Source organism: Amblyomma mixtum, chromosome 3 (assembly GCF_055824585.1).
Source record: "Amblyomma mixtum isolate Tamu chromosome 3, ASM5582458v1, whole genome shotgun sequence".
Lineage (NCBI taxonomy): Eukaryota > Metazoa > Arthropoda > Arachnida > Ixodida > Ixodidae > Amblyomma > Amblyomma mixtum.
This window is the reverse complement of record NC_143014.1, coordinates 109389431-109409007: the sequence shown is the minus strand read 5'-3', so window position 1 is coordinate 109409007 and position 19577 is coordinate 109389431. Positions and strand designations below refer to the sequence as shown.

The following is a 19577-nucleotide window of genomic DNA, read 5'->3' as shown; positions in this document are numbered from 1 at the left end:
GACTTTACAGTCTTGTTCTGCCAGACGTATTCTTTTGTGTGCCCTGCGTTTGTGTGCCCAGGTTTCATCTAGGTAGACGATGCACCTGTAAATGCAAAACAACCGAGTACACGAGTCAATGCTTGTAAGTAAACAAACAAGCTCTAACATGTAAGTAGGCAATGCACTGCAACAAACGCACTGCTGACCCCTGTCTCATAAACAGCCGCTCAAAGACACTCGAGAAAAAGAATTATCTGAGCTTAATTGCTCCCTTGTTCGGGCTTATATTTCACGCCAAGGTGGCATTTGGTAGCCAGTTTATATCCACTGTATGTTTGCATGGGGTACTTGATTAATTCGGCAACGTTTGAAATCTCTTCACTCGCGGCGACTGCGAACAAAAATTGCCAACGTTCGCAGCAGTAGCGACAGTAACTCGCACCACCGGAGCAACTGGCAGTGTACAGTGGGTGCCCATTCATTCCTACGGTGACAACGAGATGGCACTAGCCATTGCAGTGCTACATTTTTGGCATTTTTGCTGTTTTTGCTTGCCGCACCAATTTGGATTTAGCGATTTAATCTGACCCATGCAGACACGTGCCCCACCGAAACGTAGCGCAAAACTGGTCGTGAAACATCACCACTACGCAAAAGGTCGGCAACAGCAACTTGGTTAAGACGATTTCTTCTAAATATCTTATCCTGAAGCAACACTCACTGTTCCGACTACAAGGTTGCAAAGCTAACATCAAGCTCTATGTGAAGCCAGTCTAAACGTGCTGCGTAAGAAAATAAGCAAGGAACGACCCGTACCTGCTCTGTCGTCGGAATTCCTTGATCGCCCGCAGGTACCTGCGACGCCAGGCAATGATGTAACTTCGCTCGATCAGTGCAAGATTCCGTTTTCTTTTATGAAATATGAATCCGATGTCCTTCATCAACCTCCACAATGTGGTTTTCTTGAAGTTCGGCAGGTCGTCGTCCTCATTGCCAGCCTTTAGCACACTGCCCAGTGCTGGGACTTCCCTCCTCGCGTACATACTGTGCACTTTCAGATGGATGGCATGGACTGTGAAGCTGTCATTCTTGACTATTCGCGAGCTTGAAATCTTCACGTCGCGAGGTCTTTTCTTCGGAAACGCAACAGGCCCGCACAGACGCTCCGCCTTGATTTTGGCAACGCTACGTGGAGATACTCCGGTGTCCTCGCTCACAGCACTCAGTACTTCCCGAACAGACTTCTCCGGAAAACGGATCCTGGTGCGGCAGAACACATTCGCAATTACTTGCTTGGCGTGCACGAACCTTCGGGAAAATGCGTACAGGAGAGCTGGCCGCGGCCACTGAGCTGGACGCCATCTTCTCAAAAGTGAAAGGGAGGCGGACGGAAAGAGTAGACACGGCGGCCAGCGGGGACAGCGAAAATGTGAAATGGAAAAAGACGACAAACGCAAAATACAAAATCACAGATCTCGACCGATTCGCTCGCAATAACATAGTTTTTTGTCGCGCTGATGACAAATGTATTATCCACGAAGCCTGTCGGCAAAGCATTTGTTATTTTTCGCTCACCACAAGCAACGCACTATTTTCTGTCACGGATGCAGGCTGCGCAAAAAAGAACGCTGGCTTTGACAGCGTTGCACCTGATGTATGAAACGGAGTATCGCCCACAAAATTAGCCATTCATGAAAGTTTCATGTTAATTTTTTGGCTGCTTTTGTGCTTTTCCTTGATGTACTTCCCCTCCCCCAAGCCATTTTATAAGCCTTGTGTTCTTGAGCTTATCCATATGTATCATTTCCAGATGAAATCATGGCTGTGTTAAAGCTAGATAATGTCCATGTGGGCCAGACCACTTACAAGCCATGCAGTCAACAAGCATGGGATCAGAGGTTCACTGTTGCCCTTGACCGGGTGAGTTTACATGTGCACTTATAAATTGGAGTGCGTATCAGTTAGACTCTGAAGCAGTTTTAGTGGTTACATTTGAATTCATTAAATCATTAGAGGAGGTTGATGCAAGCATTAGACAAGCTTAAGAGCTCTGCATGAGCCCTGTAATTTAAAAATAATTTGTATATATTGCAGCGCCCAGCCAGTATGGGTGAAACTGCATTTTCAGCTGCCTCTACCTATGGGATATCTTGACCAGGTGTTGTGAATTGATGCCTCCGCTTCGCGAGGAGGCAGTGGGCACATTGGGATTTGGCAATGCACATTGTAACATTGGTCTTGAAAAATAAATATGAACAGTGAATGAAACCTTTCTAAAACAAATTGTGTCATGAAGTCACATGAACCACGCAGAAGTTGAGCATGTAAACTGAGGGATAATGCTTATACTCATTTCATACATATCGTATGTATTCAAATCTAGGCCGATAGCTTTTTTAAAAAATAGGGAATATGAAAGTCTTAAAACTGCTTAGATTTAAAGATTTTGTCATCGTATTCATAAAATACGATGGCGCATAAAAACGAAAGAAAAAAATAGCACACAGGTGGCACCCCCACGAAGCGCCAACAGAAGACTGCTATGTGATCATTACTATCCGTGGCCAGTGCTGATAAAAGCACATACTAGCATTGGCTGCCATTTTGATCTGTTTCTCTTTTATTAATGCAGTCACAGCTATGAAATCTTCAAGGAACACGTATTGTTGTGTATCGATTCTAAATACGTTATTTAATTGCATGTACAACAATTCCTTGAGCACTTTCCTTGAGTTTTTTGTGAAGAGGTTTCAAGAAAGTTTGCCACAGAGAACTTGCTGAAATGCATGCCATTGGGTTCTCTTGACATTAAGGAATGCAATAAGGGTAAAATTATCATCCTGCCTATCATAGAACATGAGTTATCGGGTTACGAAGTTGGCACTTCAAAAATGTGAAAGTTTGTATTGCTGTATCTGAAGTGGCAGCTTCAATACCCTACAACTCAAGTGCCGAGATAGGAAGGATGATAATTTCACCCCTATTGCATTCCTTGATGTCAAGAGAACCCAGTGGCACGCATTTTATAGCAAGTTCTCTGCGGCAGACTTTCTCGAAAGCTCTTCACAAAAACTTGCATAACAACAACATAAGTGCTCAAGGAATTATTTTACATCAAATTCAATGATATATTTATAATCGGCATTCAAAAATATATGTTCTCTGAAGATTTCATGATTGTGACTACATTTACAATTTTCTTTCAAGGTCAGGTCCCCCCCCCCCTTAACCGCGAAAAATAGAACAGATTGCTAGATCAGTCTACTGTGATTCTGAGTTGAGATCAACATCCTCCAAAGATCTGATGCACGACTGATCGATAGTTCAAGCGGTGCGCCACACTTGTGACCCACGGCCGCAAGTGTGTGGCAGCATTCACCTGGCCTGCTTTTCCGTACGCTTCACTGTCGAAGGCCTCGCAAAAATCAGTTATACATTCATTTTAATGTGAGGTAATGTGTGATAGTAAACTGGTAACAAGCTTAGACCTTTTATAGCAAACAGTGACTAGACTCAAAGCAGTCTCGCTGTAGCTTGGCTGCGAAGCATGCTAAATCTAGCGAAACTTGGCAGACGGCACACTGCTACTGTGCACTCCTGCGGCGCCTGAGTGTGGCAGGCGATGCATCGCGACTAGCGTGGTTGCACCCCATTCTAGTTTTTTGCGCTGCATAATGTTTTGTCCTTTCTGATGTGAACGCCAAGCGGACAAGACGAGCTAGCAGCGCTGCGGCACCGCATGTTTGCGGTCCTGGTGCGGGACAACTCGTGCGTGGTCGTACACGCAGTTATTGTCTATCAGCTCCCAGCATAACATGCAACATGGGCAAAATTATGCACACATGAAGCAAATCTTTTTTTCTTTTGGCTGACTTTTTATTTATGAATTACCGGCTGCCAAGTTGGGGGTGCAGCCTTCACACGCACTTGAATGGCAAACCGATGTGTCCCTGCAATTCTCTGCAATTTGTAGTGAGATTTCAGTGTACCTGCTTTTGCAAGAACTTCGCATGTCCTAGTAATGTGTTGCGAGAGAGTGGTTTATTTTGCAATTAGTACAATAGCAGTGTAGATGTAATGCATGGTGTTTGTCAACTGTATTTTCCGTTTCAATGTGCAGTCTCGAGAACTGGAGATTCAGATATATTGGAAGGATTGGCGTGGAATGTGTGCTGTCAAATTTCTCCGGCTCGAAGAATTTATTGATGATGAAAGGCATGGCATGGCCCTCCATCTGGAACCCAAGGGACTTCTCTTTGCTGAGGTAAGCATCCCTGTAATTTTATTTTTTTCCCATGGTTTCTCCATAAGCAGAACAAGTGTAGCTGCCATGTATGCTATCGTATGTAGCATATCCACACTGTGCTGAATGGGAGGTGGTTACCTTGCACGTAATAAATGTCTACACTCTGCCTCTCCTCCTCTTCCAGATAAAGTTCCAGAATCCAATGATCTCAAGGAAACCTCGTCTCCAGCGCCAACGGAAGCTCTTTATTCATAAAGGTAAGCTTTCTAAATGCGTAAGCTGCCATTTTACGTGGCTTTGTGCCAGGCTGTTTGCCCACCTCTTTGTACCTCTGCTGTTGGGGGCCATGAGGCACAGCACACTAAGGTTTATTTGCTTAAGTTATGGGTTTTAGAGTGGTTGTCTAGCGACATTGCTCAGTTGTGAAAGGTGTCTTGTTTGACTGTTGCATAAGTAGTATACTGTGGTGAGCAGCTATAGCATGCCCAGAATGCCATTTCGAAATCTGATCTACTTTGTCTGCATGAAAAGTGTGCTCTGAATTTACTGCAGCGCTTAACATGACCAAGCAAGTGCAAATCTTTACTGTTTTATGAGTGTAGAGGTTTGTGAAAATAAAGTTGTGAGAGTCTGCCTACAGTTAACATGGATATTGCGAAACTGAGTAAATTCCGCAGTTTTTCGTTACATGCACATTTTCATTTCGTGAGGCCATGGAGCAGACGCAGTTGCTATGCGCGTGGTGGGGAGGGGGTCACGAGTTTCCTGTGCCAGAACTTATGAGGATGCATCAAAATATGCCCGTATTTTATGCCTATGCAATTCAAAACTAGCTGCCATAGAACCTGTTCAAAGCTGAGTAAAGCACCAAAAACAAAAATGGAGAAGCGGCCTCACGATTGGCTGCCTTGTACCACGTGGCAACATGAGCACATTTTGTTAGTTAATTTGAATTTCCCACTGCTTTCAGTCATGTTTGTGTGCTGCCGTTTTGAAAACTTCATTAGTGCGAACAATTACAAAGTTGAAACAGGGAGCCTGCAACATCGATAAATACGCAAAAAATAGGCAGCAGAGTGAAGGAAAACTATTTGTGGTCGTCGGTGCCGATGACAACTGGCGATAGCGTAGTGCGCCATCGGGCGAAGTTGATAACTGGCATCGTTGAGCATGGTTCCTTGCAGCTTTCATTGGCAATGGTTCGCTAGAAAAGCTGACAGAAAGGCCGGCAGTTTCTCTGTGGCATCTACACACGAGCGAGCAGTGCAGGCAGGAACCTTTCGAACATGCGCGACGACACAGGTAGGGTGATGGTGGCTAACAGCAGCAGCTTGTTGCTAACATCATTGATGCTATATGGGATATGTGGAAACCTCGAAGGATCGCATGGCGGACTTCGAGCAGAGATGCCTGAGATTAGGAAAACAGTGTCACAGTTAAATTAGGCAGCCATTTTTTCGAGTTGTGGCTCTAAGAAACACAACGTAACTTTTAATCATTCCATGAATTTATTGATTCATCTGAAAACTGATAAAATATTTGAAATCAGCTATGAAAAAAAGTGGATTGGACTGTGCAGTTTCATGAAGATTCAAGCAAAAACAAGAAAGTTGATGCAGGCTGAAAAGGGCTTGCGCTGAAGCAAGGTGTCAGCACACAAGTCTGCATCTGAAAACAGGCAGCAGGGGTGGAAAAGGGGCCACGTGGGAAGAAAAAGTCAGTCAGATTATATGCTTGGGGCTTGTTAGCCGTTTCCAAGTGCAGTCCTGCTAATATATTCACTTTCTGCCATGAAATTCAGTTCTGTTGTAAAAGTTGCATAATTGCACAACTCGAGCATTGAAGGCTGCTAGCCTCTTTCAAGGCTGTTGCAGGATTGGGGTACAATATGATAAGAGGTTTCGATACTTCACGAAAAGACCATATACAGTAAAAGCTCGTTAATTCGAAAATCGGGACAATTTAACTGCTGCTGTAGTCCCATGTAAGTCTATTGCGTCTTACACTCACTAGCTCAGCCAGTGTGGGTCTGTCACCAGTTCATTCAAATGGGGTCCCAAGGCTGTGTCGAGGTATGGTCGGCGCAGCAAGCGATCGTCCAGATATCCCTACTCAAACCTGAATTCCATGCTGCAGAGTTGCTCGCGCACCTTTGATATGCGTGCAATGGTTGACATGACAACAAATAGACGGCCCCATTTCCAAGAACAGTTAGGCTGCGTAGAGTCGGTTTTGCTTTTCTGAGCTTCACGCCAGCCCGCATCAGCCAGCCAATTGAGCCCAGCTGAGCACCGTTTCGGGTGCTGATTGGCATGTTGCTGGTCTTTTCTGTCCCCATATTTTTTTTTTTTCTTGCTGGTTCAGTGCCACTGAGTGTGTCCATCCAATGGTTCTTCCAGTGCACAAAAACTGAACTCTCGTCGCATGCTGTTTGCATATTATGCGCTTTAACCTTCTCACGCACAATGCTGCTGCTGAAACAGTAGTAGTGATGGAGCTCCCCCGTTAGTCTATCTCACTGTGAAGGATACTGGGGAGGCCCTTACCACTTTGGAGCAATTCTGCTTGGACGCTTCTGGCAGTATGCATGTAATAAGGCGTTTATGGAAATAGTGAAAAATAGTCGCTTGTTGCGCCGTTCACATCTCAAAAGCAAGTAACCATTGCCCAGTTTTACACCAAATAAATTTGCTCGGACACAGGTGGTTCTTGTTCGTTTTTAGGAGTCATTTGATAATTCAAACTTTCGGATAATTCTAGCATTTTCTCTAGGGTTTTGCGAATATTTGAAAGTTTCGAATATCGAAGCAAATAATTCGGTACTCGATTCAGGTTTTGAAGCGAATAGCAATGTTTGGAAGCCCTGAATATTTTCAGAGTATTTTGAAGTTTGAAGGTAAATAAGGTGCTTGATGATGCACTCGATGGTATTATGTACACTCTGATACTTCCGCGCGATCGCATCGCTCAGGACGTCAGCACGCATCGTGCATATGGTGTGGCGGCCATGTCCGTAAACTTGGCCTTCAAAGGCTGCGCGACTCGGCACGTCGCCGATGAGCACACTTGTTAGCACAAAGCCCAGACAACCCAGATGCAAAAGCAAGCATGGCATGGCGGGAACTGCACTGCGCCCGCCGCACGAAGGTCCAAAAGACAAAAAGGACGGAAAAGAGTGCATAACTCTACCAACATGACCGAGGCGAGCGCTCTGTTGGCGTTGGCTTTCGTAGTTGCAGTGTTGCTGGAAACCAACTTCGAAACAGACAATACCATATTGTATACGGCCTTTGGCAGTTGAAATTAGACGAGAGGTGAAACTCCAGTTATTTTATGTACTGCGGAGCATTTTCATCAGTATTCGCTTCACAGAGCACCGCCATTTTCTTGCGCTCACAATCTGGAAGTAAGGGTACTCCTCCCCTGCACTTCTCTGCTATCTTTCGGATGTTTGCAAGGTCCAGGAAGTTCCATTTATGTCTGCTCACCAAGGATAGATGCACCATGCGCCCTAAGCAGTCGTGCAAGAGAGTGCGCTCGCATCTCCGTGCGTCTTGTGCTGGCCCATGCTAACGACACACCTCCATCTGGAGCAGCACATGGCGCAAATTTGCGAGGTTGGTCTACACAAGGACTCACTACAGAAATCGTTGGTACCATGTCCTCTGATCGGTATATGTTGGCGTGCCGCTTCCAGTGCTTTCGAGTTTTGCGTAATGGATGACTTGCGTGGGCAGCGCGGTCACTTGACAGTATGCCACGGGAATGAGGTTGGAGAAATTGCGGCATCAAATGCGATGCGTCCGAAAAACCTGTTGGCAACTTTTGTGTTGAAAATCAGCAACATGTAAAGAATTGCATGGTAAGGGCTTGAGGCTATGACGCTTAGTGCACTTTGACTTGCACTTTGTCCGCGTCTTGTCCTGTGCTTTCCTTTCTTGTCCTGCGTCGTTTTAGCGCGGTTGCAATATGCACTCCATTGACTTGCTGCTGTTCGAACATTGCCTAACGTAAGTTTGAAAGTATTTATTTTTATTTTGTTTGATCTTTTTTATTTTTTTTCAATTCAATTCATATTTATTTACCAGAATACTGGACGGTCTCCAGGGCTAAAAGTTGCAGCCAGCAACTTGACTAGGCCCTGGAGCCGTTTACAAAGGCAACAGCTTTTGTGAATTTCGCAAGCATTGAGCTCTAATGAGGAGCCTTTGTTTTTTCTACTATGTTTTGAGTCTCGAACCATTTGCTTCGCTTCCAAACTATTCAGCCAAAATAACTATTTGCTTCATATTCGCTTTGAACTGAAAATCCACTATTCGCACATGCATGCCTAAGTTTTTCCTGTTCCTTGAAATTTGAATTAATGAGCTTTTGCTGTAATGCTGCATAATGCTGAGGCATTATGGAGTGAATGTTAGGGAGTGAACTGTATAGTATTGCTATTCATGAGGTAGATAATAAACAGTGTATCATTGCCTTTGTTGGAAGCTGCAATATGTTCCAGACCTCATGTTGAAAGAGCTTTACTTTGTTTTCTTTTCCACTAGGTTTCAAGAAACTTCGTAAGCATTTATATTATGCTTGCTTTTTGGTTTTTATGTGTGTAGAGTGAATAATTGCTGCTATGTTTTTTTTCTTCTTTTTAGCCTAGTTTCTGACTTAGTGTTATTAAATGGTATTCTGCAGGAAAGAACTTCCTTCGGCCAACACAGATGAACATCAATGTGGCCACATGGGGCCGCTTGATGAAGCGTGCTATGCCTCCCGGTTGTTCTGACCAAGTAACAACAGTTAGCCCCCCTGATGCTCTTCTAACCACAGGTGAGATTTTTTAATTTATTTGGATTAATGTAAATGAGATGATGGCACCTTACTTTGGAGCCGGTTCTCCTCTTCTTGTCATTTTGGCCAGCTGTTTTGCATACCAAGATGTGCAGCATTTGCATCACCCCTTCAGCCAATGCTTGCTTAGTTATCTTACAGAAACAGTTAACAGTTGGGTGGCAGTACGCACTGCTGTTGCTCTCGTGCACGTTGGCTGGTAGCGCGGCTGGGTTATACCCTGAAAGCCTCCGTGGTGGCATAGTGGTTGTGGTGCTCGGCTGCTGACCCTAAAGACGTGGGTTCGACCCTAGCCCCAGCGGTCACATTTTGGTGGAGGTGAAATGCTAGTGGGCTGTGTACTGTGCAATGTCAGTGCACGTTATAAACCCCACGTGGTCGAAATATCTGGAGCCCTTCAACATGGCGTCCCTCATAGCCCGAGTCACTTTGGGACATATACAGTCGACGACCGAAAATTCGGACGCCTGATTTTTCGGACATGCTTGATTATTCGGACTTTTTCGCGGCACCGCGACATGGCCCATAGAGCCAATGTGTAAGAGCGCTTGAAATTTCGGACACACCGCAACTGACCACTCGATTTTTCGGACCTCGTTCGCACTCGCCGCCAGTACCCAAGCCGCCGTATAATGTGTACAGTGGAACCTCATTAATTCAGACTGCAGGAGAGATCGAAAACTTGATCAAACAAAACAAAATTCAAGCTTAAAGGGAGCCTCTTGCGACGCTGAAATTCTGCGCGAGTCGGCACATTGCGCTCGCGTGTTTTCGAATTCGTACTGTCCTTGAATGTCTTCCGTCGCACGAACTTGAACCGTAGTCTGAGTTCACGGAACTCATCTGTGCCGAGTCTTTAGTCCCGAACACTGAACGCGAATACGATCGCGGAGCGCTTGATCGCGGAGGCTACGCGCACGCCGTGGCCCACCGCGATCGAAGCGCGCTTCGGGCGCGCCGCCGGATCTTATCGCGCGGCCGCGATCTGCTCCGGCGCTGCGCCGTTCGCGGAGGCCATGCGCGCGCACCGGAGCTTCCAAGTGCCGTCTATGGATGGCGACGTGATCATTATCATCAACATTTTTCTCTGTGGCGATTTTCCGCTGTTCACATCGGCATCAGTATCGCCAGCTCCAGCCTTTCGTGGCGTGTTAGCATGCGTGTTAGCGCGTTCGCCGTGATAGTGGCTTTCGCGTGCTGCCGCCGAGCTTCACAGTTTTAGCGCGATGGGCAAGCACCTTAAGCTACACGGCTGGGAGTTAGCTCTCGAACGCGGTCGGTAAGCGTGCGGCGGGCGGGAAATTCGACGTGGCCGAGAAGTGCGTCCGATGATGGTGCAACCAAAAGAGAAACACAAGCTGCAAAAAGCGCGCTTTCCGAGTCAAGCCGTGCGAGTTTCCTGAACTGGAAGAAGAGCTGCTCCTCTATGTGATGGAATTTCGGAACAACGGCTACGCGTTGACAGCGGACATGCTGCGCGGCTTCTTTTGGCATGAGCGTGCACCAGAGCGCAGCACCAGCTCAGGAGTCTAAATACTTCGCGAGTGACAATTGAACGTAGAATAAATGTCGCTCATTCCCTGGTTGGTGTGTTTTTACTTAAAAAAATTTTTTTTTTTTGCATATCGCGTGTATGGGCAGCACCCCGAAAATTGGCCCTCGAATCTGGAAAAAAAAAGTGCGGCCCTTATACGCGTTTATACGGTATTTCGCGCGGCGAAATATAGTCATGAGGAGCTTTAGAATGTGTGCAATACAATTGGCCGCTTTCTCCGGCATAGTGGAAATAAGTTCGCGATTTTTTCGGTGAAATTTGATTTTCCGGACTGCCCGATTTTTCGGTCGTTTTCGCGGTCCCTAGAGAGTCCGAAAAATCGGTCGTCGACTGTACCCCATAAAACTATAAAATCAGTATTATACCCTTATTATACCCTTATACCCTGCAGCAATTTTTTTGCCCCTTTAAAAGATTTTTTTTTTAGTAGTGCCTTAAAAACGTTTATAATACGGATCCACATATTGTAATTTGGGGGTAGCAAAGACAGAATAAAAGATTTCATCCGTGTATAATGAGAGTGAGGAAAGCTCACCAAAAGCATTTGTTTGCATTGCAGTTTACACTTTACTCAGTGACTCGATGGACACTCACGAAGTGTGCGCGCCGCACGCTTGCGTGCCCAGCACCATCCGGCACCAGGCATCGATTGATATGGGGGTGCATTTTCATGTGCCTGGTGCTGGCTCTTGCGCCAACATGCTTGATAGGGAATTTTGTGCCATGAAGTAAAGAGCAGCTCACACTCGCCCTGGCACTCGAGGAAGCCGTGCAATCCCCGGATTGTTGTAAATCGGTGTGTCGCTTTAGGTGTGTGCGCCAATAGCTGGTGTATTCAGATCTAGGTGCCGCCCTCCCTCCAGCTTGCGTCTCGCACCGCGCACTTGCTCAGGCCAGCTTTGGCATACGCGCGTGCGCATGCATGTCCTCTGAGTTGGAGCTTTAGTGGTGGTGATCGTCGGATGTACCGTATTTCGCAGTCCCTTGTCAGAGATATCTTTCCATAGAAACTCTTCTTGAATACTGTTGAGCGTGTTAGATATCCTGCTGCATTTCTTGACAGCATGACCAACGAGCTCCTTGGGAATGCTGACTCCAGCGTCTGCTATCCAACTGCAAAGTGTGGCTGGAGCGGACGGAGATGCGGGTCTTAAAATGAACATTTTTATTATTAAAGATATCGTAATTAAATTATGTGTTTCTTCCTGTTTTCAAAAATCTAATTAGTTTCAGTATATCTCATATAGTTCTCTTACTATAGGAAAATAATTGAAACCTAATTAAATTCTTATAGGTCGTTAAGACAATATCTACATTTTTTGGTTTTGATTTAAAGGGGGCTCTAACCAAAGACCTGCCATCTGTAGCTATGCTAATTATATTGTTGTTGAAGTGCATCATTGTATAAAAATGTTAACTTTTGTCCAGGCACCATTATTATGAAGTATAGTTAGGTGACATTGAAGGGTTTGACTAGGCGAAACAAAAAGCAGCATAGCTCCACAGTTCAGTTCTTTCTGAATTCAACGGTATAAGGTTAATTGAAATTGCGCGCTGGGAAAATCGTAGTTCAAGTGCACGCGCCAGCCATTCGGAGTTCGTTGTAGAGGCTTTAAAAAACAAAAACAAAATGCGGACGTTCCTAAAATATTTCACAGTAGTGAGTAATACCAGGTACATAGTGGGGAAGGGGCCGAGCTTTCAAACAAAGCCAAGATGGCAGCCATAGGGGACGTGGTCGTGGGAAGTGATGGGCGCGAAGTCCTGCCGCGTTTCGCTCCGAAATTGCCATTTCTGTGCTTCGTAGGCGTGAAGTATATAGATATTTTAGTAGTTGGAGGTCAAATTTAGACCTTGAAACTTTTTAGGCTGGAATTTTAGAGTGTATTGATCCTGAATATGCCATTTTTGCAAAATCGAAATTTTCCACATTTTGTGATCATTTCAAGACCCGCATCTCCCCTTACGTTATCCAGTGCCAGTAACTGTAGGAGCTCTCTATCTCATCTAGTGCCCATAGCAGCGCTTTTTTAATCCACGTCCATTTAGTCCACGTAGTTGCTGATGCTTTTGGCAGCTATGATTACTTTCCTTCTGATGAGTTTTCGATGTTCCAGCTTCTGCTAAAATTTTTTTTTCAAGACCAGGTTCCCCTCTTAAGGGGGAAGCCTGATCTTGAAAAAAGAAATTTTATTATAGAAGTCACAGTTAAGAAATCCTCAGGGAATATGTATTTTTGTGTGCCGATTCTAAATATGCCATTTAATTTCATGTAAAACAATTTCTTGAGCACTTATGTAATTGTTATGCATCTCTTCGTGAAGAGCTTTGAAAAAATTTCTTGCGGGAAACTTGCTGATATGTATGCCATTGGGTTCTCTTGACACCGAGGAATGCAGTAAGGCTAAATTTAAATTGTCTTCCTGCCTATCGTGGAGCTTAAGTTACAGGGTTTTGAAGTTGTCGCTTCAGAAATGAGAAGTTAGTATTCCTATACTTGAAGTGGCAGCTTCAGTACCCTATAACTCAAGTTCTATGATAGCCAGAATGATAATTTTACCCTTATTGCATTCCTTGGTATCAAGAGAACCCAATGGCATACATTTCAGCGAGTTTCCTGCAGCAAATTTTCTTCAAAATTCTTCGCAAAATACTTGCATAAAATTTGCATAAGTACTCAAGGAATTGTTTTACATGAAATTAAGTGACATATGTAGAATCAGCACACAAAAATATGTGTCCTGAAAATTTCATAATTATGACTAGATTAATAAAATTTTCGTTTCAAGACCAGGCTTCCCCCTTAAGGAGTGATTGTGAATTAGTAAACTAAATTAGACTGCGTTGGAAAAAAAAAATGCTTCACTTTTTAACATCTGTAGACTCTTCTCAGGAGCATGTTTCAAGGTTCTGCATTGATATGCTGAGTGCTGCCAGATTTGTGATGTCCTGATGGTTATCAGGCGTGGGGTAAGATCTTTCTTTGTTCTTGGCTTGCCTTGTAGCTCCTGTCAGTACTTCACCGGAGCTGGATAGTCTGGTTGTCACCAAGCTTAGCTTTGAGGACACCAATGAGCCAGACGCCTCAAGCCCATTGTCACCACATCAGACCTCTCTTGAAGTGGATGTTCAGGTAATTTTTTTTATCTCAAGGCATTTATCTTTCGAGCAGGTGCTTGAATGATGTTATTACAATGGAATCTTATTAATTTTAACTGATTCTTTGCTTCCATCATCATCAAGTGTATTTTTTAAAAGGCTTCCTTTGAACCCTGCATAATTTGAACTAATTTTCTGTCTTCGAATTTAGAATCTTGTGAGTCAACTGTATTGCCCTAAGTAGTGAAAATGTGTAAGTGCACTAGAATTTCACGAATACATTTTTCATGAGGTGTTCAATTGAGGGGTGAATGCGACTTTCAGCATAGACTTTCTTATTTTTCAATCAATTCTGATGGCTTTCTTTTTTTCCACTTTAGTAATGCTTCCAAACCTGTGTGCAGAAAATTTCAGCATCTATAGTAGCAATATGAATTCAGTTGCTGCCAAGAAAATTACTGGATGCAAGAATTTCTTGCTGCTTTTTCCTGTTGTGCTAAGTGAGCACAATCACTGAGCCACATGCATGCAGTTGCTTGAGTTAACTGCAAAAGACAGCACAAAAAAATAAGCTGATGTACTCAGCACTATAGAAAGCTAGTAAACATAGCAACGAGTTTATATTCATTCCCACCTTGAGTTGCATTGCCTGGCATGTGGCTGCACATCGTGCTTCCAAGGGATGAAGGTTTTGCTTGCACACAGGTACACTACTGCGCATGAAGTTGTTGAAGCCTTTTATGTCTCGTTTTATAAGGCCTTTGCAAAATTGACAGCTAGTGTTGGATTCTTTTGACTACATTTTCTTTGAATTCTTTGTTGGCTATTTTCTGCTTCTGACACATTTACTGTTTTTCCAGTAAAGTTTTTAGTTGCGAGTCAGTTTTTCAACTGCATTCTAGAGAGTTTTCACTGCATTCAAGACTGTACTGCTTGTTTGTTAGGTTATCAAGCCACTGTGCAAGGTGCTTGATGAAGCACTCAAATTCCTTTTATAGAACCGTAATAAGTACAGTAAAAGCTCGTTAATTCGACACTGACGGGACCGCGAAAAATTGTCGAATTATCCGAATGTCGAATTATCGAATGAACAACAAAAAACAATGTTTGCCGCAACAGGACGTGTACCTTTATTTGGCAAGGAAATCTGTAATCACCATCTGCTTTTTCGAGCGAATTTGAGCAACTACGATAGCTCTAACAGCTGCCAGGTGTGCTCCGCGGCACACGCGCCGTCAGGGATTTGTTCACAGAAGTCCTCCCGCACAGACAAGGCTTCTGCGGCTTCTTTCACCGTGCACTTCGGCATTTGGGACAACTGCTCACAATCGTAAATCGTCGTCGTTGTCAGCGCCTGTCACTTTAATTATTTCATCCCCGGTCAGCTGACAGGACACAAAGGCGAGGCGCGCAGGCCCTGCGCGCTACCCACCCGAAAGCAGCTCGGGGAGGAGGTGGGGAGGAGGTGAAGGGAGCGCGGCTCCCCGCTTATGTTTTTTCAGCCAGCGTCCGCGGGGACGGCGTTGTTGCTGGGACTGAGCCAGTAGGCAATCCCTTGCAATTTCCTTTCACCCTTCTCTCAGTCGCAACAAAACAGCAACAACAAGCATCGCAGTAAACACGCTGACAAAGACGTCAGCTGCTTCGGCCGCCGCTAACTCGCTTCCTCGGATGGATGGATGGATGGATGGATGATAATATGACCATACGGATGGCCTATCAGCCGTACAGTAGCGCCGCTCACGGCAGTGTTTTTTTCTTTTTGCTCTCGGCAAACCGGCTTGGCGGGCTGCGGAGTGAAGTCGAATTAACCGACGCACGGCAAAATTTGTTCGAATTAACGAGAGTTTCGCCCCATAGACCCCTATGTATAATTGTAGGGACCTCGCGCGCGCGTCGAATTATCCGATTTTCCGAATTAACGGGGGTCGAATTAACGAGCTTTCACTGTACAACACTTGTACTCTCAGCAGGACCACAACATATCCTTAATGTGATTGTAGCTTTGCTTTCCTGTTCGCGATTGCTTTCTTTCTGGCTTAATTTTCTTTCCTCCATTAGCTTGACATTACCTTTATTATTGCTATAGTTTAGTACCGCTAATGCCTTTTATTACTTGCAGTCAGCGCTTGGGGAGTTTGACTTTTTGCAACAAGAGACTTTACCGACAGCTGTGGAGCAGAAGGCACAGCAGACGTCCAACGTAGTGGTCAGCGGCCATTCACCAAGCCCTGAGCCCATAGTTGAGCTAGCTCCCGATGAAGAGGATGAAGTAAACAAGCTCGGAGAGGCACCACAAGTGACGCCTGTGGTTGTGGTGCCTAATGTTGAAAGGTGAGCCACCATGAGATTGTTTAAAGCAAAATGTCCTGCACAGAGCGCGTCCAGGGCGAGCACTTCATGGGCCGAGGCACAAGTGTAGCATGCTGTTAAAGGGACCCAGAAACACAATCTTAGTTAACTGTTTTGCCTGTTGATTGCATACAGTGAGTTATAATGGTGCTATTAGCGTCGGTAATACCACGTATATTCCGTTTTTTAATATATTAATGTCCTCCCAAAAACAACTTCATGGCTCTGATGGTGTCGCCACACAGTGGCGGTTTTTTAGCAGCGGATATGACATCACCTGGCGCGAGCTTGATGATCGGACAAACAGTAAATATACTGCAAATTGTGTGAATAAATAGACACATTTTGCACCTGTCTGCGTTTTATATTAGATCAAAAAAAACAACTTGTTTGTCTTATATAAAAGCCCTGCAAAACAAGTAAAATAAAAGTACACCACCAGGGGTGCTCTGGCATGGAAACGACGCTGCCAGTCTCAGCAAAAACGAGTTACAGAGAGCAGGCAACCATGGAGTACAAACTTGCGCGACGTGCTCTGGCTGGCTGTTTTGATTGGTTGCGCCAGGTGCCGTCATTGGGAGAGCGAAATAGGAGTGGGAAGCCCCGCCAAAATCGAGTTGAGGGCAGCGTTTTGTTTGCTTGTATTTTGAAATTTCTCCACTGAATAACACCCGTTCCTGTGCATCGATTCCTGTCATTCTTTTTAAGTCAGCATCTGTGTGACATAAAGAACCCACCTGAAGTATAGTCGGTATCCCCCCAAGCAGTGTTTCGCAGCCCCTTTAAGGTGTGCTGAGACGGAAAATAGTTTTCAAAATTTGGCTGTAGAGCAGGTATATTAAAAGCTAAGGCCATGAAATTTGCTAGCAATCTTTTGTATAGATGTGGCCTGCATTAGTGCTAAAAACTGTATTGAAGTTTTGTCTAGTTTGTGCAGTTTTGTTTATTTTTTGTGCTAATGTACCTTTTTCTTAAAATCTACTGTGCACTAAAACTGTGACCCATGCAAAAATTTTTTTAGTCATTAAAATAAAAATGTACTTGGGCTTTTGATTCTGGTACCAGTCATGTAAAAGGCATTGGTTGAAATTTCGGGAAAATTGTTTACTTCCAATTAAGGGGGAGCCTGGTCTTAAAAAAAATTTATTTATGGAGTCACAGTTAAGAAATCTTCAGGGAATATGTATTTTTGTGTGCCGATTCCAAATATGTCATTTAATTTCATGTAAAACAATACCTTGAGCACTTATGTGATTTTTGTGCATGTATTTTGGGAAGAGCTTTAAAAAAAAATTATTGCACGAAACTTGCTGAAATATATGCCATTGGGTTGTCTTGACACCAAGGAATGCAATAAGGGTAAAATTGTCTTCCTACCTATCATAGAACTTACCGTATTTACTCGCATAATAGGCGCACTTTTTTTCCAGAAAATCCGGCTCAAAGTTCGGGGTGCGCTTATTACGCGGGGTAAAATTTCCGGAAATTTTTCGACTCGCAAAATTGAACACACCGCGTAAACGCACTCGTGTACGGGCCGCACCCCGTTTTCGCGAAGAAAATGTTAAAAAAAAAAAAAAAGGTGCGTGTAAGGGCCGCACCGAAACTTTCGGAATGCACGCGCCGAGGCCTCCGCGATCGGCTCCGGCTGCGCGCAACGGGCGCTTGATCGCGGAGGCCACACACACGCACAGGAGCTTCCAGACGCCGCCCAAGGTCAAGCTCATAATCATCATCATCGTTTTCCTCCGCCGCGAGCTTTCGCTATCTATATCGCCATCAGCATCTCCAGCTCGTTTTTTTTTTGTTCTTGTTGTTGCTGTCAAATGCCGGGATTTGCGGTAGCGCGATAGTTATCGTGGTTTATGGCTTTGCCGCGGAGCGTTGATGTTTTAGCTCGACGGGCAAGCACCTTAACAGCTATACGGCTGGGAGTTTGCTCTCGAACGCGGCAAGCGTGCGGCAGGTCGGAAAATACGACGTGGCCGAGAAGTGCGGCAGTTGCGACTGCGGCGTCCCTAAATTTTTGTACGCGACTCCAAGCGCCGAGGTTTTCGCGGGCCTAAGTCGGGAACGTTTCCGGCTGGAGATGAAGCTTTCCAAATAGACGTTTAAAGTGAGCATCCCTGAAAACTGTGTGCGGCTGTTCTACGCGATGTCTGTTCTACGGCTTGCAATCGTGTAAATACAGTATTGATCACAGTGCCAAGTTCGGGGTGCGCCTATTATGCGCGGAAATAAAAAAATCTGATTTTTCGCGCCCTAACTAGGGGTGCGCCTATTATGCGAGTGCGCCTATTACGCGAGTAAATACGGTAAGTTATAGGGTTTTGAAGTTGTCACTTCTGAAATGAGAAGAAAAATGTGTATTCCTGCTTCTGAAGTGGCAGCTTCAGTACCCCATAACTCAAGTTCTATGATAGTTCTTCATACAAAAGTTCTTCATACAAAGAGCCAGGATGATAATTAGCCGCCGCGGTGGCTCAGTGGCTATGGTGCTCAGCTGCTGGCCCGAAAGACGCGGGTTCGATCCCGGCCGCGGCGGTTGAATTTCTTTGGAGGAGAAATTCGAGGCCCGTGTACTGTGCGATGTCAGTGCACGTTAAAGAACCCCAGGTGGTCGAAATTTCCGGAGCGCTCCACTACGGCGTCTCTCATAGCCTCAGTCGCTTTGGGACGTTAAACCCCATAAACCAACCAACCAGGATGATAATTTTACCCTTATTGCATTCCTTGGTGTCAAGAGAACCCAGTGGCATACATTTCAGCAAGTTTCGTGCAATAAATTTTTTCAAAGCTCTTCCCAAAATACATGCATAAAAATTACATAAGTGCTTAAGGAATTGTTTTACATGAAATTCTATGACATATTTAGAATCGGCACACAAAAATACATATTCCGTAAGATTTCTTAACTGTGACTCCATTAATAAAATTTTCTTTTACCAGGAAGACCAGGCTCCCCCCTTAATAGTTCCTTGGAAAAAGGTGCATGCATCTGAAAGCTCACACCTCTCCACTTAATGTGAATGCAAAAAAGGATGAAAAAAAAACAACAAAACATTTCTGATGTCAGAACCAAGTGCAGAATATTTTCTGAAAGCACAAAATATGCTCTGTCAGAAGATTGCCAAACCTAAAAATCGAAAACTAAGTGGGGTGAGATAAATCCAAATAAAACCGCTAGATGTGACCATGAAGAAAGGGGGCAGTATCTAATTGATTTTTTCCAACAAAACAGCCTCATCCCACCTTAAGGGAGAAAACAAAGCCTGGGGCATGATAAAAATGCTTTTGCAACTACTTTACTAAAACTGGTTGGGTTGGTTGCTGCATGAAAAGCACTGTACATGCAAACACACTGCAGAAGAAATTTCAAAGAGCTCGGATGGCAGGGGTACAAGCTTCCAACTGAGTTCATTTGATTGGCACCATTAAGTGTAGGCCATTGCTTAGGTGTTATGTTTGCACCAAAAGAAAACCATTGTGTACGTCGCTTCA

At 44.6% G+C, this 19577-nt stretch overlaps 1 protein-coding gene across 1 annotated transcript in view; it reads left to right on the top strand.

Moving 5' to 3' along the window:
• The window catches only part of Pkn (serine/threonine-protein kinase N), a 96551-nt gene that overhangs the window by 52677 nt on the left and 24297 nt on the right, over window positions 1-19577 (top strand). Inside the window, exons 8-13 of the mRNA XM_089580683.1 lie at window positions 1793-1902; window positions 4103-4246; window positions 4413-4485; window positions 8915-9049; window positions 13631-13758; window positions 15847-16058. Of these exons, the coding sequence (XP_089436809.1) occupies window positions 1793-1902; window positions 4103-4246; window positions 4413-4485; window positions 8915-9049; window positions 13631-13758; window positions 15847-16058 (802 nt within the window). The remainder of the gene's footprint in view (window positions 1-1792; window positions 1903-4102; window positions 4247-4412; window positions 4486-8914; window positions 9050-13630; window positions 13759-15846; window positions 16059-19577) is intronic.